General features: G+C 40.9%; 1 protein-coding gene across 1 annotated transcript in view; it reads right to left on the reverse strand.

The window, feature by feature from the left end:
• Positions 1-15,030, reverse strand: part of LOC141273771 (protein ELYS-like) — a 112,305-nt gene that overhangs the window by 45,485 nt on the left and 51,790 nt on the right. Inside the window, exons 19-22 of the mRNA XM_073686108.1 lie at positions 14,439-14,495; positions 14,024-14,170; positions 8,487-8,674; positions 8,206-8,350 (exon numbers count right to left, since the gene is read on the reverse strand). Of these exons, the coding sequence (XP_073542209.1) occupies positions 8,206-8,350; positions 8,487-8,674; positions 14,024-14,170; positions 14,439-14,495 (537 nt within the window). The remainder of the gene's footprint in view (positions 1-8,205; positions 8,351-8,486; positions 8,675-14,023; positions 14,171-14,438; positions 14,496-15,030) is intronic.

Below are 15,030 nucleotides of genomic sequence, written 5' to 3' on the forward strand. Positions count from 1 at the left end.
GGTATCAGCTTTGCAAATCTGGGTTGCAGAGGCCTGTTGGCAAACAGTCCAAGAAGCCCCCAACGCTTGGGTGGAGAGCGCTCTTACTCCCGGAAGGGGTAGCCTGTGTGTAGCGCGATATGCCTCCAGTATAGCCGAGCAAATTCAGCGATGGTTAGATTTTGTAGCAGGGAGATCCTTGCGATGACCCTCAGATGACAAACAAGGTGTCAGAACATCTGAATGAAGCGGTCCTTGATAGGTAGACACAGAGCTCTGCTCAGGTCCAGCTTGTGAAGGGATCTTTCAAGGGGATGAACCAGAGATGACCAGAAAGAAGGCAGAACAATGTCCTCGTTGATGTGGAATGAGGAGACTACCTTAAGAAAGGAGGAACTGGTCTGAAAACTACCTTGTCCTGATGGAGAATGAGAAAAGGAGAGCGACTAGAGAGCTGCCAGCTCAAACTCTTCTGAAGGACGTGATGGCTACCAAAAAGGCAACCTTCCAGGAAAGGAATGACGACAAGATGTCATGGATAGGTTCGAAGGGGGCTTGCTGAAGGATGCTTAGACCAGATTAAGGTCCCAAGAGCCTACAGGAGGGCAATATGGCAAAGCCAGGCGAGCAACTCCATGGAGGAAGGTCTTGAGCTTGGGACGAGAAGCCAAATTCCGTTGAAAAAGAATTGAGAGTGCAGAGATCTAAACCTTGAGAGTACTGATAGAAAGCCCAGAGTCGAGTCCCAACTGGAGAAAAGCCAAGATGGATGGAAGAGAAAAAGACATGTGAGCAGAAAAGGTTGTTTTCACACCATCAAAAAAAAAAAAGAAAAAAAAAAGGCCTTCCAAGTCCGATGTTAAATGCGTGAGGACGCGGGCTTTCTTGCTCTGACCATGGTCTGTATGACCTGGGATGAAAAACATGCTTCTCTCAAAACCAATGCCATTAAATTCAGAGACAGAGAATTCTGGTGGAAGAGGGGACCCTGAGAGAGAGAGAGTAGGTCCCTTCTGGGCCAGTCTACAGCCACCATGATTACTGGGACTCCCTCTGCCTTGGTCTTCTTGATGACTCTCGGGATCAGTGGCAGAGGCGGAAAGAGGTAAGGAAGATGAAAATGAAATCATGGAATGAGGAGGGTGTCATAACCGACTGCCAGAGGGGTAGCGAGACCTGGCTACGAAGTGAGGCACCATTAGATAGACGTCGGTGGTGCCCCATCTGTGACAGATCTTATCGAACACGATGGGGTTGAGTGTCCACTCGCCCGAGGAGAGTCTGATGACTAAGGAAGTCGGCGGCCCAATTGTCCACCCCCAGAATGTGTACTGACGATATTGCTGGCACGTGTCACTCGGCCCAGACCAGAATCCATGAGACCGCCGTGATAACGGATTTGCGGCTTGTTAAGCCCTGTCGGTGTATGTATGCCACGGCTGTGGCGTTGTCTGATTGAATGCATACTGGATAACCAGCTAGGAGATTCTACCAGTGGAGAAGGGAGATGTAGAAGACTCCATCAGCCAAAAAATAAAAAAAGTTATAGGTCACAGAAAAAAGCGATACAAAATTTTTTTTTCAATAAAACACTATTGTGTAAAAGCGCCAAAACATAAAAAAAATATATAAATGTGGCACTGATGAAAACGTACTGACCCAAAGAATAACGCTGCCTTATCAATTTTACCACATGCGGAAATGCATTAAAAAAAACAAACAAACAAAAAAAAAAAAAACCAATTCCTGAATTGTTGGTTTTTGTTTATTCTGCCTCCTAAAAATCGGAAGAAAAAAGCGATCACAAAATGTCACGTGCCCAAAAATGGTACCAATAAAAACATTCACTTGTCCCATAAAAAACAAGCCATCACATGACTGTCGGCCAAAATATGGAAAAATAATAGCTCTCAAAATATGGCGATGCTAAAACTAGTCTATGCAAAAAAAAAAAAAAAAAAAAGCACCTTTTCGTGTGTGACAGCTGTCAATCATAAAAATCTGATATGGATCTGGTATCGCTGAAATCGCACCGACCCGAAGAATAAGGTCGTCTAATCACTTATACCGCACAAGGAACGGTGTAAAAAATAAACGCTAGGGTTAGGGTTGGGATTTTTTTAAAAGTGAAAAAAAAAAAAAAAGATGATATGGTGACTAGTGTTGAGCGGAAGTGCTCACTACTTGAGTCTGCATCGGGTGCTCAGGTATGCGCTGAGTATCGCGGATGCTCGAGTGACATGCTCAAGTCTCCGCCCCATATGATTCGTTGCCAAAAAAAAAAAGTTGCGTGGATTGCCTGCCATGCACGAGTGGTCCAAGCATGTTTTTTTTTTTTTGGGTGTCTAACAACCATGAAACATGTGAGTGGAGACTCGAACATGTCACTCGAGCACCCGCGATACATGGTGCATACCCGAGTACTCAAGTAGCGAGCACTTGCACTCAAGACTAATGACAACTTGATGACCTAATGTTATCAAATTCTGTGTCGTACCTCTAAGTTCAAAATGTTCACTATACCCCTTGATAAAATCCTTGAGGGGTCTAGTTTTTAAAATGGGGTCACTTGTGGGGGGTTTCCACTATTTAGGCACATCAGGGGCTCTCCAAACGCGACATGGCTTCCACTCTCAATTCCAGCCAATTTTGTGTTCCTTCCTTTCTGAACCATGCCGTGCGCCAAAACAGTCTATTTTCCCCACATATGGGGTATCGGTGCACTCAGGAGAAATTGCACAACACTTTCTGGGGTCAATTTTCACCTCTTACCTTTGTGAAAATGAAAAATTTGGGGCTAAAAGATAATTTTTGTGGAAAAAGTTAGATTTTTTTATTTTTACGGCTCCATGTTCTAAACTACTGTGAAGCACCTTGGGGTTCATGGTGCTCACCACACATCTAGATAAGTTCCCTGAGGGGTCTAGTTTCCAAAATTGTGTCACTTGTGGGAAGTTTCCACTGTTTAGGCACATCAGGGGCTCTCCAAACACGACATGGCGTCTGCTAATTATTCAAGCAAATTTTACATTCAAAAACTCAAATGGCGCTCCTTTCTTTCTGAATCCTGCCGTGCGCCCAAACAGTGGTTTTCCCCCACATAATGGGTATCGGCGTGCTGAGGAGAAAATTGCACAACAAATTTTGGGCTTTATTTTTTCTGTTACACTTGCGAAAATAAAAATTGTGGTCTAAAGTAAAATTTTTGTGAAAAAAAAAAAATGTTCATTTTTTTCTTCCACATTCCAAAAATTTGTGTGAAGCACCTGAAGGGTTAATAAACTTCTTGAATGTGGTTTTGAGCACGTTGAGGGGTGCAGTTTTTAGAATGGTGTCCCTTTTGAGTATTTTCTGTCATAAAGGCCCTTCAAAGTCACTTCAAATGTGATGTGGTCCCTAAAAAAATGGTTCTGTAAATTTTGTTGGAAAAAAGAGAAATCACTGGTCAACTTTTAACCCTTATAACTTCCTAACAAAAAAAAAAATTGGTTCTAAAATTGTGCTGATGTAAAAGTCGACACGTGGGAAATGTAAAAGTCGACACGTGGGAAATGTAAAAGTCGACACGTGGGAAATGTAAAAGTCGACACGTGGGAAATGTAAAAGTCGACACGTGGGAAATGTAAAAGTCGACACGTGGGAAATGTTATTTATTAACTATATTGTGCTACATATCGCTCTGATTTAAGGGCATGAAAATTCAAAGTTTGAAAATGTCTTTTTTTTTTACAAATAAATGCAAGTCATACTGAAGAAATTTTACCACAATCATGAAGTACAATATGTCATGAAAAAACAATCTCAGAATCAGGGGGATCCGTTGAAGCGTTCCAGAGTTATTACCTCATAAAGTGACAGTGGTCAGAATTGTAAAAACTGGCCTGGTCAATAATGAGCCGACCACCGTCGGGGGGTTAAAGAATCTGTCACCAAATTTTTGCTATGTAATCTGAGAGCAGCATGATTTAGAATTTGGAAAATTAGAAATTTTGAAACTCAGAATTTACTGTCATGGAGCCAGATAGCTAGGTCACAAAAAAATAGTTAAGCATTTAAGACGTTAACATAATTTTTCCAACATTTCTTTATTTTGCTTGGCTGTTAGAAGGCTTAAAAGTTAAGCAGCAATTTTTTATAGACATTTACAAAATCTATTTTTGAAGTGACTGAGGGGCATTTATATTGGAAACCCTCAAAAAGTCATGGTGTCCCCTTCCTGACCAGGCAACATTTTTCAATTCTGACCGATGTGTGGCAATAATTCTGGAATGCGACATCATATCTCAGTAATTATGACACATATTAGTGGTAAATTTAGGTCAATATGCTTTGTGTTTATGAAAAGATTGGAAATTTGACAAGTTAAAAAAAAAGTCAAACTTTTCATTTTTATGCCTTTAAAAAAAGATGGTCATACCACTAAAAATAAATAAACTAATATTTGCCACATGTCTACTTTACATAAGCAACTTTTTTTTAAAACAATTTTTTTGTTACGTTACAATTGTTAAAAGTTTATCAGCAATTTTTCATTTTTCCAACAAAATAAAAAATGTTGGTTTTGTAAATTAAGTGACTTTGAGGTGCCTATGTGACAGAAAATACCCAAAAGTAACACCTTTTAAAAACTGCACCCCTCAAAGTCTTCAAAGCCACATTCAAGAAGTTTATTAACTCTTTAGGTGCTTCGCCGGAATTAAAGCAATATGGAAGAAAGAATAAATACAATTTTACATTTTTCCCACAAAAATGTTGCTGTGGTCCCAAATGTTTCATTTAAATCGAGAAAAAGGAAAGAATGTACCCCAAAATTTGTTGCAATTTCTCCCAAGTACACAGATACTCCATATGTGGAGGAAAACTACTATTTGGGCGCACGGCAGGGCTTGGAAGGGATAGAGCACCATTTGACTACAAAATTGCCTTCAATAGATAGTTAACTCCATGTCGTGTTTGCAGAGCCCCTATGTGCCTAAACAGTGGAATCCCCCTGACAAGTGACCCAAGTTTGGAAATTACACACCTCAATGAATATTTCTAGAGGTTTGGTGAGCACCTTGAACCCAGAAGTGCTTCACAGAATTTTATAACGCTAACCCGTGAAAATGAAAGATCACATTTTTCCATCAAATATGTTGGTTTTGCCCCAAACTTTTCATTTTCACAAGAGAAGCAGGAGTAATTGGGCAACAAAATTTGTTGTGCAATTTCTCCCGAGTACGTCGATAACCCATATTTAGGGGAAAACTACAGGCAGTGCTCGGAAGTAAAGGAGACATATTTGAATTTTGGTGTGCCATTTTGACTGGAATTTATTGGAGAAACCCCCCACAAGTGACCCCATTTTGGAAACTACACCACTTGAGAAATTCATCTAGGGGTGAAATGAGCATTTTTAACCCTCAGGTGACTCACAGAATTGTATAATATTGGACTGAGTAAATTGAAGAAATTGATTAACAAATTGGATAAATTTTTCGAGTTTGCCAATACCCCATATGTGGTTGAAAGCTAGTTTTAAGGCAGAGTGCAAGGCTCAGAAGGGAAGGAGCACCATAGGAGTGCAGATTTGCTGGAATGGTTTGAGGGTGCCATGTTTCATTGGCAGTGTCCCTTACATTGCCAGTTAAACAGACACCACCAATAAATTTCCACACATTACAAACTACACCCCTCAATAAATTCATGCAAGGGTGCAGTTAACATGTGGACATCACATGTGTCTCACGGCATTTTATACCATTGGGTGGTGAAGAAACAATTATCACATTTTTAACACTATAATGTTGTTTTAGCCTTAAATTTTACATTTTTATAAGAATTAATAGGAAAAATTGCACAACTACCTGTGAGGTCCATTTTTCCCCCAGAGCACCAATACCCAACATGTAGCAGGAACTACATTTCAGGCACAGTGGAAAGCTCAGAAGGGAAAGAGCACCATATTGTAGTACAGATTTTACTGTTATGATTTACGGGTGCCATGACCCACTGGAAGAGCCCCTGAGGTGCCAGAACAGCAGAACCTTACCAATAGTGACCCACATTTTACAAACTACACTTCAGTGAATTCACCTTACACCACGGGTGTGTCACAGAATTTTATACCATTGAGCAGTGAAGAAAAATTATTTAATTTTCCATTTTCACACAGGAAAATGGGTAAAAATGGTACCAAAATTTGCCACACAATTTCTTCTGAATGTGGCAATACAGCACTGCTTAGCCATACAGCGAGACTCAGGATGGAAGGAGCATTATTTGTCTCTCTGTGAACAAGTTATAGTAGAATGTGTCACAGAATAATACCTGACGAAGACACCCGAGCAGTCTCAAAAGATTGCTATTTGTTACCATCTTTTCAGTTAGCAATTAAAAGGCATCAACCACTGAGGACTCTTAAATTTGAATATTTTTCTATCTACTGTCTAACACAGTAAAAAGATATTTTTTATCCTGTATTCATACCACAAAAATGTTGTTTTACGAGGGAAAATGGGTAGAAATGGTACCAAAGTTTATCACACAATTTCTGCTGACCAAGCAATACCTCATATGTGGCTATACAGTACTGCTTACCCACATGGTGAGACTCGGGGGGAGGAAGCGCTAGGACTCTTTGAGAATAAATTATTGTAGAATAGTTTGTGGACTCCACATACAGAGCCCAACGTACCAGAAGGGCAGAACCTCCCCCTCGAGTAACCCTATTTTGGAAATTACACCCAATTGGGAATTTATTTACAGGTGTAGTGACAATTTTAATGGATGATGCAGAGTTAAAAATGCAAACCTGCCATTGTAGTGCCCATACATTATGCCCAACCTGTGCTTCCGGAAACATGTACCCCGTAATTTAAGCGGGCCCTCAACGCTACAGAAGTGCCAAATTTGTGGACGCTAAACGTGGTTTAGGCACATTGTGCAGCTTAGACGGAGGGGGGCATTTGGATCTGGGAGTGCAGAATTTGCTGGATTTCTTTTGCGGTGAGCAATTTCACTTTTCCAGAGCCTTTGTGCAACCAGTAAGGTGGAAACCCTCTATATTTCCACTGACAGGTGACGGACCTGAGTGGGGACTTGTTTTTTTGTGAATTAAATCAAAGCTTTTATTGGGAACATTTTACATAACATTTGGGATCACATCTATACTGTGCTCTACGTTGAGCACTTACATTGGGGTTTCCATCTAAATCTCCGAATGATGTGATTCAGATGAAACCCCTGAGGGATCCATTCTCCTCTATGATGATGCAACAGAGTTCCTCTGTACTCGGTCTGGTCTCTCATCATAGAGAGCAGGATAAATGTGAGCTGAGCCTTACTTAAATCTTTAGGAGGCAAAGTGAACAAATCAACAGAATTGGTTTTATTTTTAACGCCTTCACTGTGGGTCAGCATGATTACAGAGACACCAGGTTTATTACTTTTTTTGTGTTTGGCCACTTTTGCGCCCTAACCCCCCCCCCCCTTTTATTAAAAAAAACACAACAGTTTTTGCATCCCCATATTTTGAGAACTATAATGTTTGTATATTTCTGCTGACAGTCATGTGAGGACTATAGCTTTTTTTTTTTTTTGATTTCTCCACTGATGAAGCTGTATGGCGTCTTTTTTTTGAGGGAGAAGATGACGACGTTACCAGCTATTTAAATACGTCTTTTTTATTGCATTTTGTTCCACTTTTTTCAATGGTATGATGAAAAAGCATAGTTTGCCATTTTATGGTGTTCACTGAAGGGGTTAAATAGTGAGTTTTATAGTTCGGGTCGTTTTGGATGTGGTAATACAAAATGAGCACTTTTTCGTTTCTCTTTACAGACATATACATATTTATTGAATTATTTTTAATTTTTTGTTCTTATTTAAAATATTTTTTCAATTTTTTTTTTTTTTTTTTTTTTTTTACTTTACTTCATTCCTTTATGGGATTTTACCTTTTATTACTCTGATCACTGGGATAATGCATTACACCTGTCAGTGTTACACAAACAAAAGACTTTTAGGCCATCCTTCTTGCATGGTCTAACAGGCCACTGTAGCTGGCAGACGGAGGTCATTATTTGACCTCAGATTGCCATGACTGCTATCAGGAGCCCGTGTTTGTGTCGCAGGGGTGCTGATTGGGTGGGAGAGGGCTTCTAAAAGCTGCGATAGCGAGAACGAGACAGACAGAGTAAAGAAACTTTCTACAGTCATGGTTATGCTGGCTTTATGGCCTCTTACTTGTTCAGAATCTGTGAAGGCAAGCTTCAGCAAATCTTCCACAAGCCCCATTTCTTGACATGTTTCATACATATGTTTCAGCAGCTCTTCAACATTCAATCGGCTGGAGTGGAGCTTTTGCAGATTCCAGGCCTCAAAAATGTGCCTACAAATTGTGATAGGTCATTAAATATACAGCCAGTGGATACCATAAACCTATCGCTGTGCCCCAATTCATCATGATTCTTTAATTGTCTAAAGACAACTAGAAATTAACATGTGACAAAGGCAACAAAACTTACCTGTTTTCTAAAAATACAGTCATGTGACGTTTGACCTCTGCACTGTTGAATATTGGAGGCTTCATAGCTAGAATATAGCGTAGGGCCAGTCTGTGGTCTCCATGGCACATTAAGGTCTCTATAATCAGATTGTGCTGCCATGGCATTACCTTACTTGTGGCAGGATGGAGCAGACAGTCCACTGAATTCTAGAAGTGGAAAAAAGATCTGTTATTCTTTCTTAAAGGGAACCTATCACCTCCAAAAAACATATTTCTCTGCAAAATGAGTGGTAATAATGGCCCTCTGCAGACTGACTGGCTGCTCTGCAGAGCGTCAACTGCAGGGACAGTGATTCCAGTCACGCTCACTGTATGGACTAGCAGCTCCCTGCACCATCCTATGGAAGAGAGCAAAGAAAAAGGAAAAAAATCTACAATAAAACTTAACCCTTTCATGACATGGTGATTTTTTTATTTTTGCAGTCATTTTTTTTACCTTTCGCCATCAAAAAATGTATGAGGGCTTATTTTTTACAGGACAAATTTTAATTTTGAATAGTGCCATTCATTTTACCACACAATATACTGAATAATGGTAAAACAAGCTTCAAGTGGGTTCAAATGGAGGAAAAAAAATGCATCCCAATCCTCCATTATTGGATTTTATTTTTTTTGAGGGTGTTCATTTGGCGGTTGACGGCAGTCCGATTACAGTGATACCAAACATGCAGCAATTTCTCTATATTTAACTAGAGACTTTGAGAACATGTTTCATGTGTAACTGGACACAATGGTTGCAGTGAGGAATAAATATGTTTTTTTTTCATTTTGGCTCTGTTGCGATGATATTAGCAATGTATTTTGCACCTAACAAGTTAACAATTGTTAAGTGCAAGGGGGTGTTCTTGTTTCCACAGGGGGTTGTGCACTTTTCCTCCAATCATAAGCAGGCAGCAACAAAGCATATAAAGAACACCCCCCACCATAGCTTAGAGCAGGTTTCTCCGTGTGCGATGTACCTCTTCTAGCCTAACCTCCTGCATGAGTGGCAGTGTGCAGGGAGGGGCAGTACAGCGGAGTTTAAAGGGAATCTGCCACCCCCTGGGAGATAGCAGACCTCTAATATGGCCATACAGGGGATAGAAAACGTGCTTTTATAAAAACACATATCTCTGCAATCAGACCTCTACTATGGGCCATACAGGTAGTATAGAGTTACTTTTCTATACCCTGCATGCCCATAGTAGAGGTCTGATATCACCGCGGGGGTGACAGATTCCCATCAGACCTCTACTATGGGCCATACAGGTAGTATAGAGTTACTTTTCTATAACCTGCATGCCCATAGTAGAGGTCTGATATCACCGGGGGGGTGACCGGTTCCCATCAGACCTCTACTATGGGCCATACAGGTAGGTATAGAGTTACATTTCTATCACCTGTATGCCCATAGTAGAGGTCTGATATCACCGGGGGGGGTGACAGGTTCCCATCAGACCTCTACTATGGGCCATACAGGTAGTATAGAGTTACTTTTCTATCACCTGCATGCCCATAGTAGAGGTCTGATATCACCGGGGGGGGGGGGGGTGACAGGTTCCCATCAGACCTCTACTATGGGCCATACAGGTAGTATAGAGTTACTTTTCTATAACCTGCATGCCCATAGTAGAGGTCTGATATCACCGGGGGGGGGTGAGAGGTTCCCATCAGACCTCTACTATGGGCCATACAGGTAGTATGGAGTTACTTTTCTATCACCTGCATGCCCATAGTAGAGGTCTGATATCACCGGGGGGGGTGACCGGTTCCCTTTAAATGTGTCCCATAAACCCTTCTGTCAGCTCTTTTCTAATCACTGATCGCACTGCAGACATAAACGGGATTACATCCTACTCACTGACAAACCTGCTCTACGCTATGGTGGGGCGTGTTTGCTATGTTGCTGCCGGCTTATGGATTGGTCAGCATCATACAGGTGTAAGAACCATACGTCACCAGTGACATCTCTGTGATAACTCATTAGGGGTAAAATTTAAGAAAAAAAAAAGGAAAAAACACACAAAAAAAAAAAACATTTTATACTGCTCTGCAACCATTATTATATCCAGTTGAACATGGAAAATTTGGTGACCGGTCCTCTAAGTGGTCTTAGAAAGCAAAACATTATTTTGTGTTGCCATTTTCCTAGACTCTTGTGTGCTATCCTGACATTTTTATTGAAACCAATTTTGTGTACATATAATGCACGGTTTGCTTATTAATTACTTTTTTCCAGGTTGGTGAGGTGACCCAAAAAAATGAAATTCTAGCTTTTTTTTTTTTATGGGTTAATGGGTTAATTCGTTACGTATTTTAATGGACTGTACTTTTATGAATGCAGCAACAACAAATGTTTTTGTTCCTTTATTTTTAAACTGAGGAAAAGGGGGCGATTTTAATTTATTCAACTTTTAAAAACTTTTTATTCACATTTTTGTGAAACCGGTGATCGTTTATAGCACATACAGTAATGCAGTATATACAGTGGGGAAAAAGTATTTAGTCACCAATTGTGCAAGTTCTCCCACTTAATAAGATGAGAGGCCTGTAACTGACATCATAGGTCGACCTCAACTATGAGAGACAACATGACAAAACAAATCCTGAAAATCACATTGTCTGATTTGGAAAGATTTTTTTTTTCACATTTTGGTGGAAAATAAGTATTTGTCAATTACAAACAAGCAAGATTTCTGGCTCTCACAGACCTGTAACTTCTTCTTTAAGAGGCTCCTCTGTCCTCCACTCATTACCTGTAGTACTGGCTCCTGTTTGAACTTGTTATCATTATAAAAGACACCTGTCCATAACCTCAAACAGTCACACTCCAAACTTCACTACGGTGAAGACGAAAGAGCTGGCGAAGGACACCAGAAACAAAATTGTAGCCCTGCACTAGGCTGGGAAGACTGAATCTGCAATAGGCAAGCAGCTTGGTGTGAAGAAATCAACTGTGGGAGCAATAATCAGAAAATGGAACACATACAAAGACCACGGATATTCTCCCTCCATCTGGGGCTCCACACAAGATCTCACCCCGTGGGGTTAAAATGATCTCCAGAATGGTGAGCAAAAATCCCAGAACCACACGGGGGGACCTAGTGAATGACCTGCAGATAGCTGGGACCAACTTTACAGGCTACCATCAGTAACACACTACGCCACCAGGGACTCAGATCCTGAAGTGCCAGACGTGTCCCCCTGCATAAGCCATTACATGTCCAGGCCCGTCTGAAGTTTGCTAGAGAGCATTTGGATGATCCAGAAGAGTATTGGGAGAATGTCATATGGTCATCTGAAACCAAAGTAGAACTGTTTGGTAGAAGCACAACTCAGCGTGTTTGGAGGAGAAAGAATGTGGAGTTGCATCCAAAGAACACCATACCTACTGTGAAGCATGGGGGTTGCAACGTCATGCTTTGGGGCTGTTTCTCTGCCAAGGGACCAGGGCGACTGATCCGTGTACAAGAAAGAATGAATGGGGCCAAGTATCATGAGATTTTGAGTGAAAACCTCCTTCCATCAGCAAGGGCATTGAAGATGAAACGTGGCTGGGTCTTTCAGCATGACCATGATACTAAGCACACCGCCAGGGCAAAGAAGAAGTTTCTTCGTAAGAAGCATTTTTAAAGGTCCTGGAGTGGCCTAGCCAGTCTCCAGATCTAAACTCTATAGAAAATCTTTGGAGGGAGTTGAAAGTCCGTGTTGCCCAGTGACAGCCCCAAAACATCACTGCTCTAGAGGAGATCTGCATGGAGGAAAGGGCCAACATACCAGCAACAGTGTGTGCCAACCTTGTGAAGACTTACAGAAAACGTTTGACCTCTGTCATTGCCAACAAAGGATATATAACAAAGTATTGAGATGAACTTTTGTTATTGACCAAATATTTATTTTCCACCAAAATTTAAAAAAAAAATCTTTCCAAATCAGACAATGTGATTTTCAGGATTTGCTTTCTCATTTTGTCTCTCATAGTTGAGGTCTACCTATGATGACAATTACAGGCCTCTCGCATCTTTTTAAGTGGGAGAACTTGCACAATTGGTGGCTGACTAAATACTTTTTTTCCCCACTGTAGTTGAGATCGTGGTATTAAGAGGACAATGACAGAATCTTCAGCATACCACCGGCTGTCATAGTAACTAATCGGTCCCCACCAGATTGGCAGCAGTGTTTAAATTGGTAACCATCGCAACGGAAACTTCTCTCCGGCAGCGGCTGTTAGAGACTGATGTCAGCTATGTCTTACAGCCAGCATTAGCCAAGTGTGGAAGACGCTCAGCTCCTAAGTCCCCTCCACACATGCGGACCCCTTCCTAGGATGTGAATTCATGTCCTAATTCTGGAAAATTAACTTTTTTTCATCCCTTTCTCCAGTAAGCTTTCCAGACATGATTCCATAGCCACTTACCTGCAGATTACCACTATATATGCAGATAAATAGCATATTTTTTTGGAGGTGACAGGTTACCTTAAAGATGTGCAGAAGCCGGCAGCTCAGAGAAATGAGTAATAAAATCCTTAAAAGCAGTTGTCTGGGACTTTGCTAGTGACGGATTATCGTTACGATAGGTCATCAATATCTGAATGCTGGGGGTGTGACATTTAACTCCCCCCCCACCAATCAGATGCTTTAAGTGTCAGCTGTGGAGCTGCACAGCGCCATCAACTGTAAAGTGGCCACAACCTGGTACTACACATTTGCCGCCTGTACAGTACACGGAAGAGACTACTGTGCAGTTGTCGGACTGTGTAATTCCGCTTCACAACTGAGTACGTCTGGCTGCCACTGGCAACTGGAAGAGCTGATAAGTGGGGGTGTGGAGAGTCTCACCCCCAATGATTGGAAACTGGTGACCTATCCTAAAGATTGTGAATCAATATTAAAGTCCCAAACCCTTTAACATACATAACATCAATTATAGACTATATATACATAGACACACACTGTATATTCAATTGCCGCAGCGCCTTCAGCAATGACGATGCTGTAGTTCCCAGCGGGTGACAGGTTGATGTGGACACAAGACAAGAATCGCAGACGTCTGCTCTGACAAAATAGTAAAGGCTGCAGTCAATACGCTGCGGATTTGCTGCGGCAGTCATGTGAAACAACAATGTCACCTGCCAGGAATAGCAGCGCCTATCTCGCTTGACTGCCAACCGTTGCGGAAGACTAATATACATTACTTTTCATTTCTAGGGGGAATGGAGTTAAGGGTTTGTCGGTAGTGGACAACCCCTGTAAATGAAGTGTGTATCTGAAGTAAAATGGTATGGATTGTGTGGAAGGACAAAACTCTAAATTCCCCGTTTTCTATTAGAGCCAGATCAGCTACATGACAGCATTTCTGAAGGGGTTTCTTCTTTATAAAGCAAAGTGAAAAGGTATTTTTACTGAACCGGTTGAGTTCAGTAGAATTACCAGGATGATATTACCAGCCCAGATATCTACACAACCTTAAGGGTACTATAATAATTAAAAATACAAGTAAACAGTAAAAACAATACCTGATAATCATTGTGATCCAGAAGCCAAAAGCCTTGAGTAAGTTTTATTAGACCACAAGGGATGGAAAAAGCTGCGGGAAATGATTCTATGGAAGAATCCGGCTTATCTGAGAACGAGTACATGACATCCAACAAAAAATAGACCATCTGGTATACAAGTGGTTAAGGTTATTTGCAATACATAGTCTTGTAAATAATTATAAATGTTTTGCACAAAACTATATGTTTTGGTTTAGACAAGAGAACTCTAGCTTAATTTGTGAAAGAAATTGGTGAACTTTTGGCCCACAGTGTTGCACTTTAAGCCAGGCCTTTTCCACTAAACCATACGCCTTTGTCTGGCATAAATCACAAATATGGTGGAAATCATGAGACCTTTTTGTTTTAGGTCATCTGGTAAACGGAAAAAGGATACAATTGTGTGTTTGTTTATTTCATCTGTATCTTCTAGTAGATACACGTCTAGAAGTGCCTGCAACACACAGTGTTAAAGATCAGTTAGCAAGAACGAAAAAAGTTAAAAAGGGGTATTCCCATCACAAAGATCAAGCAGTAGTTATAATATTAGCAAATACCTCCAATTAAAAATTAAGTATAGTTCTTCAGATTCACTATGTCGCTTACCTCATGTGCATCCATGGATAATACCACTAGCAACTAACTCACTATATGATTTATCATAACCATAGATACCCAAGTTACTGGAATGACAACTGACAACGTGCAGGGATGGTCAGCTGTAAGAGACAGCAGCCATCGTGATTCAGCGCAGTGACAGGACCTCGCAGCGGCGTACATGAACAGCAGTTTGCGGGAATGCACTACCCTAAGTGCCGTACATATATGGCAGATGTTGTGAAGGGGTAAATAATACCATATCGTATATCATTCTTCTTCCGAGTTAAGTTGTATGACTATCATATTTTCTGTGCATGATTATAGGGGCAGCCATCCGATATGATGCTCCATTTCTAATCGGGGATAAATGTTCCTCTTTGGGAATGAAA

Source organism: Phyllobates terribilis, unplaced genomic scaffold (genome assembly GCF_046119375.1).
Source record: "Phyllobates terribilis strain yellow unplaced genomic scaffold, ASM4611937v1 Scaffold_5__5_contigs__length_657084704, whole genome shotgun sequence".
Taxonomy (NCBI): domain Eukaryota; kingdom Metazoa; phylum Chordata; class Amphibia; order Anura; family Dendrobatidae; genus Phyllobates; species Phyllobates terribilis.